General features: G+C 39.6%; 2 protein-coding genes and 1 long non-coding RNA gene across 6 annotated transcripts in view; 1 reads left to right on the top strand and 2 right to left on the bottom strand.

The window, feature by feature from the left end:
- Positions 1-915: 915 nt before the first annotated feature.
- Positions 916-14,890, top strand: LOC147172274 (uncharacterized). The gene is made up of 3 exons (XR_015095467.1): positions 916-1,153; positions 5,443-5,551; positions 14,637-14,890. It is a non-coding gene; the product is annotated as an uncharacterized LOC147172274 (long non-coding RNA).
- nradd (neurotrophin receptor associated death domain) lies at positions 2,032-14,723 on the bottom strand. The gene is made up of 6 exons (XM_086079610.1): positions 14,331-14,723; positions 7,523-7,655; positions 7,060-7,413; positions 5,141-5,348; positions 4,885-5,027; positions 2,032-3,254 (listed from the first exon to the last, which is right to left on the bottom strand). Exons 1-6 carry the CDS (start codon positions 14,367-14,369, stop codon positions 2,941-2,943), a joined length of 1,191 nt encoding a protein of 396 aa, XP_085935736.1. The 5' UTR covers positions 14,370-14,723; the 3' UTR covers positions 2,032-2,940.
- Positions 14,891-19,911: 5,021 nt separating the features above from the next.
- The window catches only part of nbeal2 (neurobeachin-like 2), a 39,345-nt gene continuing 36,700 nt past the window's right edge, over positions 19,912-22,556 (bottom strand). For all 4 annotated transcript variants that reach the window (XM_086078215.1, XM_086078216.1, XM_086078218.1 and 1 more), the window contains 4 exons: positions 22,054-22,209; positions 21,826-21,974; positions 20,542-20,677; positions 19,912-20,304 (listed from right to left, as the gene is read on the bottom strand). In XM_086078215.1, the coding sequence (XP_085934341.1) occupies positions 20,194-20,304; positions 20,542-20,677; positions 21,826-21,974; positions 22,054-22,209 (552 nt within the window). In that variant the 3' untranslated portion in view covers positions 19,912-20,193. The remainder of the gene's footprint in view (positions 20,305-20,541; positions 20,678-21,825; positions 21,975-22,053; positions 22,210-22,556) is intronic.

Raw genomic sequence — 22,556 nt, 5'->3', positions numbered from 1 at the left:
TGCACCTCCACTATGCCTCTGATCCTAAGGACCGAAAAATTCCTGGGTTGACTTCGTCATCTGTGTCAGGGGCAAGCATTCTATTGGAAATATGCAGTGTGAGAGGGGCTAGAGACACTGCAGCCCGCAATGGGTTTAAAGCTTGACTATGTTTCACTACTTAGTAGGACGACTTAGTCCCCCATTTTGTGTCGGTACAGTTTATTTAAAACAGCAACCTGATGGGGAAATCTGGAAAAATTGCTTTTGCAGGTGGTGTGAAAGGAAGTTGCGCAGTTGTGAGTCTCCAGCCAGATGTTTGGCCATAGTCTGGAATCCAGGTGACGACCTTCATTAGAGACATTAGCCCCCCTTTTTTTTTTTACTGCCTATTTTCTCCCCACATCGTGCTTTAGAAACGGCACTGAGATGGAAAGGAAGGGGTGAAGTCAATATTACTTTTTTTTTCTTTATTTGGCGCTACCCTATTAACAATTTTTGGTAACGTTAGCTGGAAGTTACGATTTGGTTTTGATTTAGTGTAAAGCTTCTCCCGCCCTCTTTTGTTGAAAGCAAATTTCACTTTCCAACAAGAATTTCTACGTCACACCACCAAAAATGGCACTGACTGACGTCTTCCATTTTATGTAGTGCAGTGCTGGCCCTCCACTGGCGCACTTCCAGGTTTATTCTGCTGGCCTAAACTATCAAAAGCACTGACCAAAATTTAAAACTTATCCGAGTTTTGTAATAATTTGTTTCCAAAAATCTTCTGCCTTTATTTATATAGCGTGAGTCTTGGCTGTGCGGCTTTCTGATGTTTATGGGTTTATTTTTTTTTATTGTCCAATCAGATTTCAGCTTCTATGTGTTGCCATGTAAAGAACTCGAACCATCCTCTGATTGGTTAATCAGAGCTGCGAGGGATTCATTTGAGGGGAAACAACAAAAACACAATACTACACAGTACATGCAGGTGACTGAACAGAAGAGAACAAAATGTTGGACATTATTGAAAAGTCTTTTCAAAGGCGGACTTTTTTTCTTCAAGTTAAAGTGGACATTTTGAGGAAACTTTAGTAGCTGGCTGGCTTTTCAATTCGCCACTTTCAAACTTGCTAGCTAACTCAGCTAGCAAAAGAGGGTGGATTTTGTGTAAAATAATGGGCCTGTGGTGAGTACGATGTATTTTATTTAAACATTTTTAGTTTTGGAGGTAAAGGTTTAAGTATGTTTCTTCATGTCTGCATAGGCTAATGTCACGAAAGTGGCAGCATCAAGTTTGAAGTTCATGGTTTGGTTCACACTGGGTACAATTAGGGAACTAAATGCAAAACCAATTGTTTATGTTTTGTCTAAACAGGGACAGATTTAAAGGCATTAAAAACGAAACATCAATAGCTTTATTCTTTTTTGTTTAGGAAAGTGTAACATCAATTATTTTTAAGAAATGGACGACAAAAAACAATTACAACAGTCAGATTTAAATTGGACCAATATGCAATAAAAACACATTAGGTTGGTAGGCTTTATTTTCTTAAATATACATTATTTATTTATACATATATATTTTACATTGTTGTTATAGTTAAAGTGATTAAGCAGCAGATTTGTTTGCATTATTGTTGTAAACTGATTGATGATTTACTTAAGTTGTTATAGTCAACGTTTAAAATATTACAAGTCAAATTGTTTAGTAAGTTAATAACTTTAAATTGAGTAGATAAACTGTCTTTCATATTAATTCATGGTTTATTATTCAATAGCCTAATCTATCGGACCAAAATATATTGTCTATTAGATTAATTCATTGCTTGTGTTTGTTTAAAAAAATACATGAGAAGAAAAAAATATTTGCACATTAAATCACAATCACAATATTGAGGGGGGAGGGGGGGGAATCACTATTAATTGTTTTTCAAAATCGTTCAACATGCTGTATGGATCTACAAACACATACATGTATTGCTAAATGAATACATCTCAAAATGTTTTCTTTATTTGTTTCCATTTCTTATATTCAGTCGCGTTTATAAAAAAAACGAAAACAAAAGAAGAGCATTAATTTTTATTACAAATTATTTATTCATTGAATGACACAAAACAAACAGGCACAGTAAGATGAACTATATACAAAAAAATACCATACATAACCGGCATTAGAAAAATGACCTAAACAATCTGAGACACATAGTGTCTCACACAAAGACGTCTTGGAGTAGGGAGGCTTGAAATGGTAGTAAAATAAATACAGAAAGCAAAAAGGGAAGATGTTTAGTCGTAATATAATCCCCTTTGTCATAATTTGAACCTCACTGCGTGCAACTGAGAGAGAAAAAAAAGGATATTAATCACAGTGAGGAAGAGCTCATACCTGATAGTGTTACTATCATCCATTAAACCGCCTCATTCTTGATGTTTGCTCTTTCTTAAGAAATACCAACACAGAACAAAACAATAAAACATGTCACACACCAATAAGGACATTTTAAGTGTTTTATGTCAACAATGATCTCCTTTATACATGCAATCTAGTTTTGAGTCTTTAAAGATTGTCACGTTATATCAGACTCCTTTGTGAGAAATTCTAATCACTGACTCTGAATCTCTTTGTGGCCACGAATGACTTAAAAATGGCCTCCCGTGTAGAACATAAACGTGGAAAGAAAAAAAATAGAGCACAATTTGTAGAATATTACAAATGACTGAATAGTCCACATTGACAGTACCGATTGTAGATACAATGTATGGCCTGTGGATATTATTATAGGTGATAACAAAAGGAAATAGTTAATTGATTTAGGATTATGCTGATGAAGGCACTTGTGAAGATCTGTAAGAAAAACGGCACTTTGTGGATATATTATTTGTTTTCTGTTGGACAAAAAGACACATAATGGCATGCTCCATAGTCATAATGATGCAAGTGGGCCTGTGTATGTGTTGGGTGCGGGTGCCGCGTCACACTACCGAGACACCCTGCGAGGGCGAGTTGAGAGCCGAGACCACGTCAGGCCTCTCGATGCGAGCCAGCGCCGAGCACAGCAGTCCCAGAGTGGAGCCTTCTTTCAGGGCCCAGTTGGAAAGCAGCGTGTGCGCGGGGGCCTCGCCGCGCCCAAACAGGTCCAGCTGTTCGGTTTCGTACCCCAGCGCCTGGCCCAGTTGCCGCCAACCGCGGCCCGCTCCTTCCTGCAGGAGGCGCTCCACTTCTTCCTGTCTGTGAGGCGCCAGGTTGATGTACAGGCGGGTGTCCTGCTTGCTGTCCCTCTTTGTACCTGTAGGGGTCAGAGGGTAGTAATAACATAAGAAGAAACCGCTACGTTAATTACTGTAATTTGTTTTAGTGGAGCTGGTCCAGGCGTGACATGGGGAAAAATATAATTGTGGCCACCACACAGTAATAATTTGACAATTTTTTAAACATAATTTTGACAGTTTCACCTAGGGGTGTATTCACTTTTGTTGCCAAATATTTACACCTTAAAAGGGAAATCAACCCCAAAAACTTTTTGGGGGCAATAATATATTCTATGCAGTCTCACTAGTCTAAATATGGTATTCTGGTTAATATTGCGTTAGTGGAATATGAGTTAAGCAGCAAAATCCAGCTACTTTTATCCATCTCAGGGGGCGGCCATTTTGCCACTTGCTGTCGACTGAAAATGACATCACAGTTGCTCAGGTGTCAGGTAACAACCAATCACAGCACAGTTTCAGAAAACAGGTGAGCCCTGATTGGTTGTTGCCTGAGCAACTGTCATGTCATCTTCAGTCCGAAGTGGCAAAATGGCCACCCTCTGAGATGGATAAAAATGGCTGGATTTTGCTTCATAACGCATATTCCACAAATGTAATATTAATCAGAATGTCATGTTTAGAATAGCGAAGTCAGTTAAAAAATGTTGAAGGCTGACTTCCACTTTAATGGCTGTGTGTTGAGTTATCTTGAGGGGATAGTAAATTTACGTTATTATTAGTGCTGTTAAAGGGTTAATTAATTAATTAGTCACAAAATATTATCGCATTATCATGTATTAATGCAGATTAATCACCTTTATCTTAACCTTTATCTTGACAGCGGATGGCTACATTAGAGGTAGCACAGTTTGTGTTTGAGCAAAAAAACATAACTACATGTTTTAAAGTAAAGCATTTAATAAATGTTTCGGTATGACATTCAGAATATTTGTTCATATCAAACTACTTGGGGTCATTTTTTTTTTCATTTTAAATTATGCAAGTAATTAACTGATTAGAAAAAGAGGAGGATGAGTGTGTGCAGTGGATCAAAATTTTTTGAAGACCTCATAACATTAAATGCCGAAAGAATTAACACATAACGGGTGCTCTTTAAATTTGGCGGGCAAAAAATGTTGATTAAAAAAAGCCTTTTTTATTAAACGATGAATCGTGGTTAATCAAAATTCTAAGATGTGATTAATGTCATTAAATTTTTGTATCGTTTGACAGCTCTAGTTATTATACAAGCTGTAAAATTACTATTTTTATTAGTGGTGTCAGACGAATTTTTTTTAACAGTAATTAATCGCATGACTTCAAGAGTTACCTCACGATTAATAAATGTTATATCTGTTTAAAATGTACAATAAAATATCTTGTTTCCTAAATTTTCCTACTCTTAACATAAAAATGGGGGATAGAAATATGGCTACATCTTTTAGTCATTGTACTGTACTGCCACTAGATGGCATTATTGCATTTGTAAGACGTTGGTGACAGCTCAGTGCATTTTTCTTTTCATATAATAGCTATCTAACCTTTAACATGAAGTAACTTGTGAAACTGCACATTTTTAAAATTATAAAATACAACTTGCATTTTTAGTAGGTAAAAGAAATTTGCTTAAAAAAAACATTTTAAAGCCTTACTATAATTGTACCGCACCTTTGCAGGTCTGATTGTCTTGCAAACTCTGCGAGTCGAGAAAAACTCCGCTGTCACTTTGCAGCTTCTCTCCCTCTGGAGATGCTCCCAACTCGGCCGCACGCGCCTTGGACAGGGCCTTCTTCTGTTTACACGATCTATAGCTGCGACCAGCATAGAAAAAAAACATGTCAGGAAAACTAGCTGCAGTTTTTTTTTTGTAGAATCCTTCTTATGCCCGTATAAGGACACGCGCACGTCGCTGATAAAGACATACCACTTGTAAGCCACGTAGACGAGCAGGCCCAGGACCACCGCGGCCAGCACGGACACGTAGATCAGGATGTTGTTGCTAGCTTTCTCATCCTGGGGGGTAAACTTGGGCGTCCCTGGGGCAAAATTTTCACCGCCTGGTGTCACATCTTCTACACCGGACAAGCTTGGAGCATCACGGGATCCATCGGAGAGAATATGCAGCTTTTTATCTGGCGACATAAATGAAGTCATTGCATCTGTAGATCAGGATTTGTGAAATATGTTGATAGAGGCCTTCTCTGCTTCTCTGCATTTTCGCCGTAGAGACAGAAAATAACATGAAAACGGCGCAGAGGAATCACTGCATTCGAGTTTGGCGCACTTAGCAAATGGCAACGTAAGATGGCCGCCGCCGGCTTCAGTTCTCACTAAGGTGAGTAAGCCACATTTGTAGTCCAGACTTATGCAGTGCCATTGATGAGCTCCTTCTGGTGTGTGCACATTGGCCACCAGGGGGCAGTATAATACATATGAACAATACACAAAGAAGAACTTCAAAACTAAGTGACTCAGTTAACTGAAGTAAAAGTCATTTTTCACGAAGGAGAGTCTACAAGTATTGCTACACGATTTATCTATGACTTTTAACATTGTGTGTTAGCATTACACAACCGTGCTTTTTACTTGCAACTCGAGACAAAAACAAAATCAGCGTCTCGTGTTTTCAAAAAGTCATAAGTCGCGTCACATAGAGGTCGAGGTGTTAACAGCGGTGCTGTTTCTTTCACCAATCACATTTCAAATTCATCTTTACAGGTCCAGAGCACTCACTCTTATTACGTCAGGAATTTTCGGTCTCCTGATTAGTTAATCCGAGCAAAACTAGTTATAAATTTCAACTTGCCAAACACATCTGCACACGTAAATAATTTTAACAATTTGCATCTGTGGTGAATATGATTTACTTAATCTTAATATTTTATGTGTTTTGTCAAGTTATTAGCTTGATTCTGAACTGCTCGGGGTAGTCTGGTAAGTCCCTGAAGGCCCAGGTTACCAAATGCATAACCCGCCACTGATTGATAATATCAGTCGTTGAGTTCCTTTAAGGTTAGAAAACCTGCCATTACCGCTTTTTGTCCAGCAACGGTCACCCTCCTGTGGTTTAACTATTTTAGGCTCAAACGCCACCAGCTACTGTGGTGACCCCTCATAGGTCAAGGAGTCACGACATGTGTACTAAAGATGACCTTACTCCTGTAGAGTCGGTGTAGTAATTTGGAAGCCAAGAGACGAGTTGGCGGGCTCGTCTCCGATTTGGCCCTGGGAGCAGTTAACCTCCAAGCACTTAACTAGTGCTCTTTTCTTCACTGCTGCTGCTTCCTGGTTGGGAAGTTCTGCAGTTCTGGTGAGGTGTGGATTCAGATGTTGACCACATGTCCATTTTTTTCCCTCTGAAGCCCTCCCACTACTTTTGAATTCTTTTTATCTCTCAGCGGCAATTTGCGTGACACTCATTTCAAGTGATCAAAACTGTCGTTTTGGCCGCTCTTTCACACGACATCAGCGCTTTGGAACGTACATGTGAAAGCAGTTTTCAAAGTGGATGTTTTCGAAAACAACATCATTACCGGTACTGTTTCTAAATCAAAACGGCCATCTGCCTAAAATGAAGGGCACGCACATGAGGGTCACAAGGGTGGAGCCCAGCCTGGTAAAATTAAGTGAAATTGGATTATTTGCCATGGCGCGCTAATGAGCTAGCTAGCTAGATAGATAGATATTCTCTCTGGTTTGCCATAATGTCCCTTTATAGTGTTTACATTGCTATGGTGGACAGATGTGTAGCGCTGTTGTTGTTTCTCATGGTCATTGTGGTGTAAACACGCTTATAGTGTGCTGCCTTTTCTTTTCTCCCCCTTCATTTTCCTCATAACTTACCCATGCAGAGTGTGTCCGAGTTAGCCATGCAGGCCCGGATCTCCACCTCGCTGTCCTTGCACTGGGTGCAGGCCTGGCACGGTTTGGTGTGAGCGTGCTCTTCGGAGAAGGTTCCCGGGCCGCAGATCCGGCACTGCGTGTCCCCCTTGGGGCCGCACTGCTGCGCCGCGCCCTCGCCACGGTTGCACTTGGAACACGGCGCGCATAGGCCGTAGGCTCGGAAGTAGAAGAAGCCGCTGTCGCACTCGCATTGCGTGTCTTCAATGGCCGAGCACGAGGCCAGTGTAGGGACCCCGTACGGGCACTGTGAGCACGGGAGGCAACGGCCGAGGTCTTCAGAGGAGGAGAACGTTCCTGGGAGGACGATGAGACCGGCGGCGTCAGTCTGACATGTGCCTCTTGCACAGACAAAGACAGCAATTGATCTGTATTTGTAGGGTAACATTAGAAAATAATTGCTTACCCTGTGGGCATGGTGCGCATTTGGTATCTTCTTTTCCACACTCCACCGCCACTCCAAAACCTGCAGGACATACACTGCAACACTCACCGGATTCGGTCAACTGTCCGCTGGCGCAAGCATCACCAAAGACAACCTAGGAGGAAACAAGGGAAAAAAGTATTATTATATCTATCAAGGAGGTTATGGTGTGGTCCAGTTATTACAATTAAAACAATGTCAGTTTAAAGTTTAAGTCGACTCTCCATTTTTTTTTCAATAATATGTTCTATGCAGCCCCACTAGTACAAATATGGTATTCTGGTTAATATTGCGTTAGTGGAATATGAGATACGTAGCAAAATCCAGCTGTTTTTATCCATCTCGGGGCGGCCATTTTGCCACTTGCTGTTAAGTGAAAATGACATCAGAGTTGTTCAGGTCTCAGACTAGTGAGGTCACATATAACATATTATTGTCAATTGTAAACACGTGCAAATCCCATCAAATTAATTTTCTAGGTAGTATTTTGTTTGTTTTGTTTTTTATTCATTCATATTTCCTTTCAGACATACATCCAAAAAGAAAAAGGGCTGACGGAATGAAGCCGAAGTTTATTCATTCCCGTCCCCAGAATACATTTAAGACGCATAAATATCAACTTAAGATGCATAATTATCAATTTAAGATGCATAATTATCAATTTTGTGAACAGTTATAAACAAAACAAAAATCAAATTTGCTCTAACAGTGTTTTTTTTCTTTTTTTCTTTTTCTTCTAAATAAATAAATAATCTGGTGATTTAGATTAAGGGTCACAACTAGCTCCCATGGATCAGATGAGTAGCATGTAGGTCACAAGGGATAGGACATAGTAATTTACAAGGAATGTTTAATCATTGTTAATTATTACTGTGAGAAATGAATAATAATAACATATAAAGTATATTAAAAAAATATATAAAATAATAATAAATAAATAATATAAAATATAATTAGTTATTTCAGAAATTTGTATGAAACTGGTAGACTATTTAATCAGCAGCCAAGAAGTTGCTCTCAGTTTAAAAAAATAAATTGGTGACCCCTTATTTAGATGCTAGATTCATCATCCTTTTATTATGTAGGTGTTTATGTTTTACTTGCATTTCTCAGTGAACATTGCATACATTATTGCTTACAACAACGCATTATGTATTGCCATTTTAAAAAGCATATGAATATATATCAACGATAACTGGCATGTTGTTTTAGAAATGATGGTTTAATTTGAATGAAGCCCCATTTTTGCCTGCTCATCATTTTGGATTTTCATATGCTCCTTTTTGGCCTTGGGAAATGACACACTCCCGAGCAATAAAAAAAAAATCAGGGCAGTGGGTGACTGGAATGGGGTTTAACCCCCTCTTTAATCTTTCCATCTGCCACGGTTTTGGCCCCCAAAGTGCTCGGAGCCCTTATCTACAAGTGGGTAATGGAGAGCCCAGCGTGAATTATGACATGAGGGATAGATCAGACATTCCTAACAGATTGTGCAGTGGGGTTTGGCGCCTGACAGCAGAGGCTGGCTTTAATCAGATGGCTTTGGAAGAATAAGAGGAGGGGGGGGGGGGGGTGAGAGGGAAAAGAAGGAAGGAAGAAGAGCTTCGACACCTCCGGCTCACGGCGGACGAATGACAATGGCTGGACTTTGTGTGATTTCTCCGGAGAAAGACGTGGGAGGCGGGGGAGGCATATCAAGGGGACAGCAGCAGCCTGAGGCCAGGGTGTCGGTTGCAGGCGGCTAGCCCAGCATGCGAGTGTCTGTCTGGGGGGAGAGCGAGACCTTTGAAGTCCCCAAGAGCCCTGCAGGTGTGTGGATGAAGCTCACTATTTCACGACTCCCCTTCTGCAGGCATCTTAAACATTTTAAAGGCAGATTGGCCCGCAGTGCCCCGGAGGGGGGCCTGACGAGAGCAAACAGATGTCTAACAACGAACCTAAAGGGAGAAAAGTAACAGCCAAACAACCCGCTGATGTCTCTCTTTGTCTGTGAAGTCGGAAGAAACGCCAACAAACCTGCGTGAACCTGCAACCCAAAGCCCCCTTTTTCAAGTGGATCCCGAAAGGCTGAGAAAGCGTTTAGAATTGGGGGCTTGCCTGGATCCAAAAACAACAACCGGGCTGAGTGCGGGTCTTTCAGAGAAGCCTGATGATATCTGAGCACCAGCCACAAAACCCAGATCAGACGCATTAGGGTGTGGGGGCGGCGGCATCCGGCGCAAACCAGTAAGATGTTTGGATTTGCCGGACTAGGACCAACTTGGGAGCACAGAAAACAGACGGAACTCCTCTTAGATCTCGACTTTGAAAAATATTTAGAAATGGCGGCTGTGTTCGGGGGTCTGACACGTTTGTCTGACACGCCCGAGTGAGTTTTTGCCCGCCTGCAGTGCCAGAATCAGCCAAAAAGGCCTGGCGGTGCCCATGCGAGCGCACAATGAAATATGGCGTCCATCCACAGTGGAGCACTCATCTGTGCAGCAGACTGGTGACTAAGCCGTTATCCACTTTATGAATGGAATCACGACTGTTTACCAGCGGGATTTTCCAACCATGGGACGAGCATGACACTTGTTAATCTGCCGATGAGAAATTATGGGCAACAATTTCAAATTGGGTCCAATTTAAATGCATTGCAGATGTTTTGGTGTTTTTGTTATGATGACTGGTTTACATTTGTGAAAATAGAACTTTTGTATTTGATTAGAGACCAAGCCAATTGTGCTGTTTGTGTTTTTATATTTCATATTGAATACCGAGTACTTATGACGTTGCCATTCTTCCATTTTTGATGCGATATCGTGAAAGACGGCAATCATTATTGCAGTGGGCCTTCTATATGCAAATAATGTTTCAAGTGAAAACCAAGCAAAAATTCTGGAAAAATAGGCAATATTAGCAGTAAACAAAAACAGGTGACGTCAAATCACAAACTGTTTTTCGTAACGATGAAACCACATGAATTATGAATCAATTGGATCGGACGATATTTAGCATTTTATGCAAAATTGGTGATCACCTGTAAAGTCTTAATTTGCCCGATCGATCAATGATGTAATTGATCAGCTCCACGAAATAAGACATTACATGTTATATTTAATGTTTTATCAGCGTTTTTTTGGAAGCTTATCTTTTTTCCGTGCATTTCACTTGGCATCAATTATACGTGGGTTTTCGCTATTTGAGGACCGGGATGGTCCCAATCCCCCACAAATGGCGGCGGTCGACTCTAGACTAAATAGAAAATAAATATAAATGTTTTTAAATGGTGATCAAATCAGTGATTGTTTAGCGTTTTTTTTCCCTTCAAAACATAATCACTGATTGTAAAAAGTCTAGTCAAGAACATCAATATCTCAAAAACTAGAGCTTGCTCAAAAAAGCGGGTGTCATTTTCGAACTCTGCAACCCAAAATGACTCAGAAACCATTAACATATCTTCAGCACTCGAAAAAAATAATAATTGTTGGACAGTGTTATGAATGTCTTTCTTATACTGCCTCCTGGTGGCCAAGGCGTGCACACCACAGGTGATGAAGATGAAAATAATTTGTGGTTAGCTAGTGGACTTAAAGGCAACGTTTTTTTTTATTAATATTTCCATTTGTATCACATAACCTTCATCTTGAATAGATGAAAAACTCTTAAATCCTCTAACCTCCAACGTCACACGCTGTCTGTTCTGGAAAGCCAACCACCAATTTGTTCATATTTATAATGAATCTGTTCCAGAGGTTAACTGTCGCCATCATAAATCCTTTTTGTGTTGGACCTTTAAGTGTACATTCAAGGGAAGTACGTTTTTTTCCATCTCTCCAAATCGAGCACTGAGTTGCTATTAAAAGTCCTGCTGAGACTTTCTGTGCACATTTCAAGGAGGCTTTAAGTAGCTGTGCACCCACTCAAGCACGCTGACGCTTATCTGCTGCCTTCAGGGCCCAGAAAGTCAGAGTTGAAAAAGAAGCAAACGAGGGCCCGCAGTTGCTTTTTTTTTTTCCATTAGGGTATGAAAAGTTGCAATTTGAAGGGCTTCCCCACTGGGAATAGACGGACCACCGAGGAGCGCGGCTCACAATGCGGTTGCTCTCTACATGCACGGCTGCCGGAGTCACTCAGTCAACACGCACACACATGCTCGCGCGCAGATTTCAGCCGAGCTTACTGAAACATTTTTTTGTGTGCTTTAAAGAGAGTCAAAGCTCTCTCTCTTTTCTTTTTTTTTTTAAAGCAGTTAATTTCACCTGTGTGAAAATAAACACACCAAAGGATGCACTCGCGCGTGAGCACGCTGACCCGTGAACTACACCATCATGCCGTGGAGACAACAAGACAGGCCTCTTTCAGCCAAGCCTAGACTTGGGAAAGGGGGGGGGGGGGGTAAAGTTGTGGAGACCCCTCTAACCTCAACCCCCTTCATGCTGATTACTGTCATTAGTGTGTACAGGCTGCATGAGGGACAAATTAAAGGATGCCTCAGTGTGCAAAACTATGATAGTAAATCAAACAGGAGGGACTCGCAGAACGAGTGCTTGAAAGTTAAAATCCACCCCCGCAGCAATTCTGCTTAATGTAAATGCTGTGGGTAACATACTAACGAACAAACTAACTGACTGACTGAGCCACCCGCGCACTTTATATGGGCCACAATGTGGGAGAAAATAAGGATAATTGCTCCACTCCGGATGAGTGATGAGAGTGGGGCCACATTTTCACAGCGAGATGCCCGACATAACAATGCGGAGGACTCTTTTATAAGCGGGGCCGTTTACACCATGTTGTTGATTATTGAAAATGGACGTTTGTTGACACCAAGAGATATTTGAAAGTTACGACCTGTACTATTGTTAAACCGAGATGCATGCAAGCACCCCATTCTGTAATCTGGCCCAATGAACATTTACGTTATCAAGAGTAGTTTTTACATCCATTCTCCTAAAATGTGTTCGTTAAAACAAACATCCCCAATCCTGGTCTTCGAGGGCCGGAGTTCTGCGGGTTTGAGATGTTTCCGTCCTCCAACATACCTGATTCATATATTCATCTCATCAGCGAGCTCTACGATTTGTGATTTACTATGAAAATATTATACTCTAAAAACAGCTGGGTCAAAAATAACCCAATTATGGATAAAAAATGGACCGATCCACTTTATGGGTCAATTTGACCCGACTTTCTGGGTTGTTTTATACAAAATTAAAAAAAAAAATTTGACCCAAGTAAAGGATCTGACCAATATTTACAAGTTGTTTTACGCTGAAAGACTCATTTTTGACTCAAAATGGGGTCAAATCGACTCAAGTAGAGGATCGGTTCATATTTGATCCATAGTTGGGTTATTTTTGACCCAACTGTTTTTAGAGTGTAGTCAACTAAACAATTTTACACATACATCTAACATGTTGTTACATAATTGGTTCATTCATTATAAGTACAAACATTTAAAAATTACATTAGACTTTGTAATAATAATAATAATAATAATAATATAAATGTTATGTAAATAATTCTACAGGTGTGGTACAAGTACTACTAGCAATCTGAGACTCATGAAATAAAATGTTCAAACTGCTTAATATCATTTTATGAATTATGTTAGGCTCCATTAAAAAATATATATAATTTAAGTGTTTGTTATGTACAGTTCAGTTGTATTTAACTTTTAAGACTCATTTGCATGTCGAACTGTTTCCTTTCAAACACGTATGTACTTGTATGCGTAATACATTTTAATTGACTCGTTAATTATGTACTTTTTGTTTCTATTTTCCACGGTGTTAAACAATACAATAGCGTTGAGTTGAGTAAACTGAATTTCCTCTAGCTTATCGACTATAAAAAAGTATACGTTTAAAATTTAAGTTATTTCTTCTTTTTTTTAGCTTTGCCTTATTATGTCCCCCCCCCCCCCAGTAATCCCGACTGTTTGTCCCTGAGACTGTAAATGAAGCTGATTTGTTTTTGATATCAATAAAATATATTTGATATGAATAAAAGACTAAAGATACAAATTCGTAGTACCACTTTTGCACCTGTTCGGATGACATCGCCGACTACTGGCCTGGCATGCTCACTACAGTCGTTTCACGCAAAATTCTAAAAAGTGCGTCGGAGCATTGCAATAAAACCAAATGTTTACATAATTGTATATGTCAACTATACATATCACTTTGATGTCACTTGGGAGCCTGTCCAGACAAGAATACAAGCCCCAGGCGCTTTCAGCCGGCAGATGTCTGGTGACTGTAGGCCTCGATTATACACTATCATTGATTTCATAACAACAATAATAGTACGTGATGGCACGTGACGACTTCACTTATCCTTAAAAATCAACATTCTCATGACTTTAATGAGTAGGATGAAGTGAAAGCTGCTGGCAATTGCGATGACTGAGGGTGGAAAATAAAGTGTCATGTGACGTTCTTATTTTTTTTGTTTTACAGATGAATACATTAACCCCTGCAACAAAAAAAAAAGGGTTTCCAGCTTGAAAACTCCCCAGCAGGCTTTTAGTGGAGCGTTTGTGTGTGTGTGGCGTTTGTGTGTGTGTGTGCCTGCAGGAAGTGTGCCACAAAGGACTGAGAAACTTTTTAAGTGCCATGCAGTTAACGTTAACGGTTTTTGGCACTTCATGTAAAAATAAATAGTGAATTTAACTTAAAAAGTGACTTATTTTTGCTGTATTATTACCAATAGTATCAAAATGTAAAGAAACATTTGAATACGACCCTTAAAATATATAGAGAAAAAAAGTTATTGTCAACTGTAATGAGATCTTTTTTTTTCTTACTTTGAGTAGAATAACCCCACAGATGAGAAGTGTTGCCATCCTTTTGGACTTCTCGTATGATGAACGATGGAGAGAAAAAAGATATCAAAACCAGCAGAATATCCTCCAGAAACGTGTCAAAAATGAAAGAATGTTGTAAAAAAAAAAAAAGAGTCGGTTTTGTTTAGGAAAGCCCAAGAATTCGCTCATAGTCCAACAACACTCCCGTCTTGTCTTTCGAGACAGACAGTGACGCGTTCAATGTCCCTCGGTCATTTCGGCATCGTCCTTTTTCGGCCGATTGGCACAAAGTTTCTTTTGTTTCAGATGGCAGGATGCGGCGGCCGTGTGTGCGCGTGTGTGCTCTCCTGCTGCTCCTCCACAGCACAGGCGAGAAAAGCTGCTGCGAGCTCCGCTTAAACATTTTCCTCCTCCCATGCTCTCGGACCGCACACGGGCCTCCTGATTGGCTGCATCCGCGAAGGGGCGTGGTGTGTCCTACCGCACATTTCTTTTCCACCACCAAATAAAAGATGGATGCTTTATTTGAAGGAAATTAATTAATAAACGTATACTTTGTATCACCAGATGTTTCTTTCCATAGATAGACATATAGATCTATCTTGTTAAATGAATTGTTTTTATTATAGTGTCAGAATGTATTGGTATATATTATTAATTTACCCTAATCTCAATACTGTAGTTATTTTCCACGTATGTCAAACAGATAGAAATAATACTACTTTCCTATCTATAAAAAGAACAGTTCATGATCCAATGCATACCACATCAAGTGTCAATACAATAATCACGACAATAATAACGATAAACTATATCACCTATTTATAATTTATCTTTATATCAAAAGAACAGTGCATGACCAAAAGCATACAACATCATATGTTTCATATTAATAGTAAAAATGTAATAATAATAATAATAAATCATTAAATAAGATACATTACCTATCTATTTATTTGAAAGGAACGGCTCATGATCCAAAGCAAATAATGATGATAATAATAATAATAATAATTAATAAATGCATTGCCTGTCCATTTATTTGAAAAAAAAAAAGGCTCATGAGCTAAAGCAAATAATAATAACAATAATAATACTCGTGACCCTTGTGAGGGATAAGCAGTCATGAAAATGGATGGATAATAATAATAATAAATACATTACCTGTCTATTTATTTGACAGGAATGTCTCATGAGCTAAAGCAAATAATAATAACAATAATAATAATCGCGATCCTTGTGAGGAATAAGTGGTCATGAAAATGGATGGATGGATAATAATAATAATAAATACATTACCAGTCTATTTGAAATGAATGGCTCATGATTCAAAGCAAATAATAATAATAATAATAATAATAATATTCGCGAACCTTGTGAGGAATAAGCGGTCATGAAAATGGATGGATGAATAATAATAATAATAATAAATACATGACCTGTCTATTTATTTGACTGGAATGGCTCATGATCCAAAGCATACCACATCAAGTGTGAAAGATAATTACTTATCTATTTTGCATGTGTTGCAAACCATTATGATGCATTTATTATTGATCTGCATTAATAAGTACATAAACAAATACAGTACAACATGCCTGGATATCACAAAACAATCAGCTGAAATTTGAAATAATAAGCAGATTTATTCATCTGAATATTGAGTTCCTTTATTCTGTGTCACACTCATATCCAAGTTGTAAAAGTGGTCTGTGGTGCGGGATTAAGCGTCATTAAAAGTTGCGGGACGTTGGCGCCGGCCTGTGATCCGTTGTTATCAGCGACAAAAGAGCAGAAGACGTCCATGTTTGATCTCTGCAATTGAAAAGATTAGCGAGCCAACGCGGGCTGAATGGCACACCTTGTAAAGTGAAGTGAATGCATGGCAGGGGGGCCTCCCGCATCAGAGCCCAACAAATGGGGCGAGCCCTCAGACACAATACCACTTGCACTTCAAAGTCGCGAGTCAGGAGAGGATTTTGCGGCTCTGATAAAGCCGCAGACGTATTTTGCGAGTCACACGGTGTTCTCCATTTGCGAAATTGTCATCGTGTCCAATTATGATCCTTGAAAAACACGTTGGAAAAGTGTTGCAGGAAGTGTTTGAATGACTGCGAAAATCGTCATTTAACGCATTTCTTATTTCAGCACTGGTAGCATTATTCAGTACTCAAAAAGTTTGAACGTTAACATTGTGCTCAAATGTAAGATTAGGATTCACTTATCAATGAAACATGGAGATAAATAAATGTTTGCAGTTGTAAGAGATGACATACAATTTTGTATTGTACTATGAAGTTAAACGCGACTGAAATTGTACTTAACAAATCCCCTTAAAACAAGCTGAATCGAACAGTATGCACAGTTCAGTGATTCTTTTGTGTACCACTAGAGGGAGCCAACGTTTTTTTAAGCCCCATGTTCACTGCTACTGTATTTCGTTAGCCTATTAGCATCAATTCTAGTCATTTTTAAGTCATTGTGACTAAATCCATCCGCTTATTCAGTACATTCTAAAAAAAAAAAGTTTTTTAATTGTTAATTATCCAGGTTATGTAATCCATAAGGGTTAATTTGAAACAACTTTTTTTTTTTTGGTTGTGCTATTAGGTGAACAATTTGCTTTTTTAGAAATGACATCTGTTCACTATCTTGACCTTTGACCTTGTAACACATTTCCCAATATTTATTGTTGAGACTGCCACAATATAACGTTAAGTATCTAGCTAGCCTAAGCATGTGTTTTTCTACTTTTAAAGCCCTTTTAGGCCATCTTAGTTCTTTGTAAAATAAGATAAATAACCAAGTTGGTTAGTAGGATATATTATTATTATTATTTTTTTTTATTACATTTATTTTAGGACTGTAGTTTCGTGTATTTATTACTGTAACTGTCTTGATCTGTGTGAGTTTCATGCTTGAACGGGTTAGCTTTTTTCTTACGACTGGACGTATCAATTAATTGTGTTACTTAATATGCGCCATGGGCTTAAAAAATAATTTTGTCATATGACTTTTGGAATTAAAAAATTACTTACAAAAGTATGTATTCAGTTTATTTGTATATTATATTATATAAAGGCTTTATTCTTGACATAAATCATTTTATTTTATTTATAATTATTACATGACTGTACTTGAAATGCTTTATAAATTTTTATTATATAACTGTACATTTTTGTGGTGTATCTGAAATGTATTTTTTTCTGTTGTATTGTGTTTGGTATAATTTCTTATAATCCCAAAATTATTTTCATTTTATTGCGCAACTGATGTTTATATTTCTTTTTTTTCTTCCTGTATTTATATTGGATAACGTGATGTAAAGTTTTTTTGTTCACTCTTTTTTTTTTTAAATAATGGGGGGGGGGGGGGTTGCTTGAGACGCTGCCGGTAAGTGAGTGCAAGGTGTCGACCCCTCCCACCATTGTCAGAGGCCACATCAGAGCAACTGTAATCTTCTTCACCCTCCTTCCACTTCCCTTATTCACTGTTTTGTGGTTTGTATTTGACTTGGGGTGGGGGGGGGGGGCAGGTTGGTTTTATCACCACCCCCAACCCAACTCCACGTCCCCACTCAATTGTTACCCCAGAGGTGTTTACGGGGAGGCCGACAGGATGTTCGGCCCACCGGGAGATCAAAGTGATCTCCTGATGTAAAATGTGAGGTTGCTCACCGGTGACCTTTTCAACTGCGACGGGTCCAACATCACAGACGCATGCAAGGCCCGGATTACGCCAGAGGAGACGAGAATCAGCGTCTCCTTCTTCAGTGATAAGGAAAGAGGGGCGGGAGATAGGTTCAAAAGTGGATCTGGGAATGTGATGGCGGGTCATATTCGGCTTTTCAGCGCAGTGGAGCCTCGAAGGTTGAATAGAATTGAATTCAAGGTCGCTACTTTTAGGACTTTTTTAATGCAAGAGATTAAAAGCAATAAAAGTGGAAAATGCCACCTACAATCACCTGTCAATCATTTGAAAACTTTATTTAAAATTCTGTTTCTTTTTGAAAACAGAGTTTTACTATGATCTCAAAAGATAACACTTTATGTTGATAATCAACCGTATGTGCTCAAATCTTTATTTAAAAGTAAATTATTTATTTATTTTAGTTATATCTTTGTATTTCCAAATAGTTCAATAGACCACATAAATACAAATAGAGTTCCAAAGTTTAATAAATGGGATGATGGCACAAATCAGAAATGCTGTGCGCTGAAAATGTTTTATTTCCCAGGGGGTACGCCACTGAAAAAAGGTTGACAGGTCAACATTGGATCATTCAGAAACCATTAGGGAACTTCTGGAGTCTGTTGGCTGCACTGAGAGAAAAGGGGGTGAATAATTTCACACACCCTACAGTTTTTTATTTGTAAAAAAAAAAAATCAAAATTCGTTCAGAATTGTGTCCCACTTGATGTTGATTCTTGATTAAAATTGACACTCTTCATTTATACCGACAGTGTCACACACAACCCCCCCCCCCCCCAAAAAAAAGTTCAATGGTGGCCTAATTTATTGCGCAACTTTAGGACAATATTTTGGTTTATGTCACCTTCATAAAAGAAATAAAAAGTCAGTTCAAGTCTTTGTAAAGTATATTAAAATGTATTTTCAACAGTCACAAAAAAACACAATACAAAGGCTGAAGAATAGAAATCAAGTTGGTATCGAAGGCAGTGCTGGTCCAAAGCATTAATTTAAAATCACAAAACACCAGAAACGTTAGATACTGTACAGTGTGTATTTACAATCAACCTAGCGGAAACTGAGCATGGATGCATAGCAAAGTGAAAATGTTACATTCATAACATTTGGAGCGCAATATTCAAAAGGCAAAGTTGCATTTTGACACATTTATACAACTTTTTTTGTTTTTGTTTTATTTGTGCGAGCCCTTTCAAATGCTCCTCGCCTGGTTTTTTTTTTGTTGTTTTTTTTCCCTCACATTGACCCAAACAGTCATGACGCTGCATAACAACGAGCAATTTCCAACCGCAGCCAAAGAATTCCTCTGAAGCTCATTCGGGCGCAACAGCAGCCAACACTCGACTTCACGTCATTAAAACCATTTTGTGCACATGTGAGTCGTGCGCTCGCGTTAATAAGAGAGACATACGGCGAGCTCCGACAAGAGGATTGCGATCAAGCTGAAAAGGCACATTTTGGGTTGAACGTACAATATCTTACTCACCAACGTTTAGGAACGTTCAAACACAAAATGAGGTGAACTTTATTAAACTTTTGATTTATGAAACAACCCTTTTTTTGTGAGTACTGCATATGGAGTCGAACGATTACATAAGCCTTATTGCGCAAGGCAGCATCAATCAATCAACATAAAGAGAACATAGAAGACTTTCTTGACCTCGAAATCCCTTTTCAGCTTTCAATGTAACAGCATTCGTTTTTAAAGACGGCAGGTTTATTCGCTAGGCCACTGTGGTGGGCATCGGGTGCTTTTCACCGCTATTGCATTAAGCAGCCCCCAAAATATTTTCAAGTTTGCAGGAGTTTTAAAGAAGCATTGGCACGGCAACTGGAAAAAAAAAGAAGAAAAAGTGGTGTGTACGTGTTTGTGTGTGTCCTTCCTGAAATGTTTGTACAGTCTGACAGCAGTTTTCGAGCTCAAACGCCAAAGCCTCTTTTTTTTTTTCCTGCCTTTTCAAAACAAGGCCACTCTTTGGAATGATGCTGATTATAAACAGACAGTAGTCCGCAATCAAATATAAAAACTCTTCCCGGATTAGAAAACAAAAACAAACAAAAAAAGTGCTGAGTGTTCCGTTGGTCTCAGAAGTTCCCAGGCTTGTGAAAAGAAAGCCATAATAAGTGTGTGGGTGTCGAGCATCGGGAGTCGCTCTCATTTACCGGAGCTCTCGCCGGCGGGGTTGTATTCGGTCTCGCCTGCCGACACCAGAGAGATGCGGCGAGTTGAGCCCCAAAGGCGGCGAGTGATGTGTCCTGAGCGAACCTGGCATGAGAAGACGTCATTAGAATGGCCCGAACATATAGAAGAATAGATCAAATGTCTTATAAGAAATCGTATTCATTTATTCAAGTCAGCCAAAATCTGTAGTATGACACCAGCAGCACAACATTATCATGTTTATTTTTCCACGAGCCCTTTGCATATGCGTAACCGAGCCGACCCCCGCGACCCCTTTCACAGTTCCCATATCTCACAAGTGTTTCATGTCCTGGTTCTCACCTCCTCCGGCTTTCCCGCCCCCACCACTATCAACTTCCCGTCTTCCAGGCCCACCAGGATGTGGCTGCTCTCTTTGGTAACAAACACGCTCCTCACAGGGACTTTCAAGGCCAAGGGTGGGACAGCGGCATCCAGGCTGTAAAAAAAACAACAACAAGAAATTATTCTAATATAATTCTTCCTAAAAGCCTATGGAAGCCATGATGTGGATGGATGGATAGCTAGACAGTTTGCGCCAGCTCGACAGACAGCTAGCTAGCTAGCTAGACAAACAGACAGCTAGCTAGCCACACAGTCCGTGCGTGCTGTCGAGTCGCGCCGGGATTGATGTCATGCAGCCGACAAATTCGGACTTTGGAGGACCCAGTCTTGTGAATTTGGACACAGGCACAGCCAGCTAGCTACCCAGCCAGCTAGCCAGCCAGAAAGACAGCTAGCTAGCTAGCTATCCAGCCAGCCAGACAGACAGATATATAGATAAAAAGTGAATTGTTGAACCAATTTAAGATTACAAATTGAATTGTTGACCAATAAATTAAGAAAAATCGCTTCAATTGGTAACACGCGATTGAATTTTGAAGTTGAAATTGAAAGTTAATCCGAGGTGAATATATTACGTTTCATTAATTATGAGTCCATTAAACTTAATCTATGAATTAAATGAATCCAAAAGTGAATTAAGGTTGACCGTTATCTATTCAGTTATTTATTCCACAACCAACACACTATTAATGGCACACCTGAAGCAATGGGAATCTTTCCAGGACCTGCATTTGGCGTGTGCGCTCAATATTGCAATAACAGAGTAAATTTTCCATACATGAAAATATCGATATGAAAAATGCAAAAGTGCAAATTCATCCAAAGTAGCGAATTTAAATGTTGTTTTTTAAGTCAATAAATCAATCCCTAAATTGGCAAGGCAGACATGGAGGATCCAGGTGTAATCCATCAAGACCTAAAAGGATTGAGAGTTTGCTTTCAATCATAGGGAAGTATGTTTAATCTATTCATTATTCAGGTTGATTACAGTTCCAAAGAGTTTTAATTTTAAAATATATGATCATCATTTTAATCGCCAAAGGGAAAATCCATTTTCACTCTGACATATGTATTGTGCTGTATGTAGGCCAGACAACGCACATGATGAAGTCTCATTAGTTCCAATGGAAAACCAACTTTGATTCTTCGGAAAAAGTGAAAGTCAATCGTGTCCAAGGCTGCCTTGCCGATGTCACCCACTGAATCGGAATCGTTGTCGTTTGGAGCTTTAGCCGTATCTACCTGCAGAGGCGGCGGATGTGGAGTCTGCCCTGCATGGTGCCCAGGATGATGTATTCAGACACCAAGTGGAGAGCGCACACTTGCTCCTCCATGTTGAAGGAAGACAACAGGCAGCCGTTGACCGAGTAAACGTGGATGGCGTCCTTTCCCTGGAACAAATGAACATCATTTTGGGAAAGTAGTTCACAGTACTCACCAAGTCATCGTCTGCCTGTTGTGTTCACGCACCTTCGTCGTATTGGACGTGTCGCCCCTCGAGGTCTGCACCACCACGTGGCCCTCCATGCCCACCTGCAGCTTGGAGATGTTGCAGGGCTCGCCCGGAGGCCTCAACGTCCTCAGGTAGTGGCCTCGTCTGACCGTGTGCGCGATCACCGTCCCGTCCTAACGGTCAATATTCAGGAGAGTGCCACATGTTATGCATAGTTTGAGAAATCACATACACAAACATTTTTTGTCACCAACCATCTGGCTGCCAAGGTTATTGTGGGAATGCTGGAAGCAACGTGTTATTGCGATTATTTTATTCTCCACACTTTTTACACCGTTCAAATTTGCTTCAAAAATTCCCGCCTTATTCATTTTCAAGGCGACTGACATTGGACCAACTTTCCACGCCCACTTCCATACATACAACTGACCATCATTACCAGCTATCTGCATTTGGTCAATTGCCTTGGCCAGTAACCAGGAAGTCACGGGTTCGACAACAATTGTATTTGTCAACTAAT

Source organism: Leptonotus elevatus, chromosome 6 (assembly GCF_054856555.1).
Source record: "Leptonotus elevatus isolate MCC_2025b chromosome 6, RoL_Lele_1.0, whole genome shotgun sequence".
Classification (NCBI taxonomy): Eukaryota; Metazoa; Chordata; class Actinopteri; order Syngnathiformes; family Syngnathidae; genus Leptonotus; species Leptonotus elevatus.
This window is presented reverse-complemented; position numbering and strand designations above follow the sequence as displayed.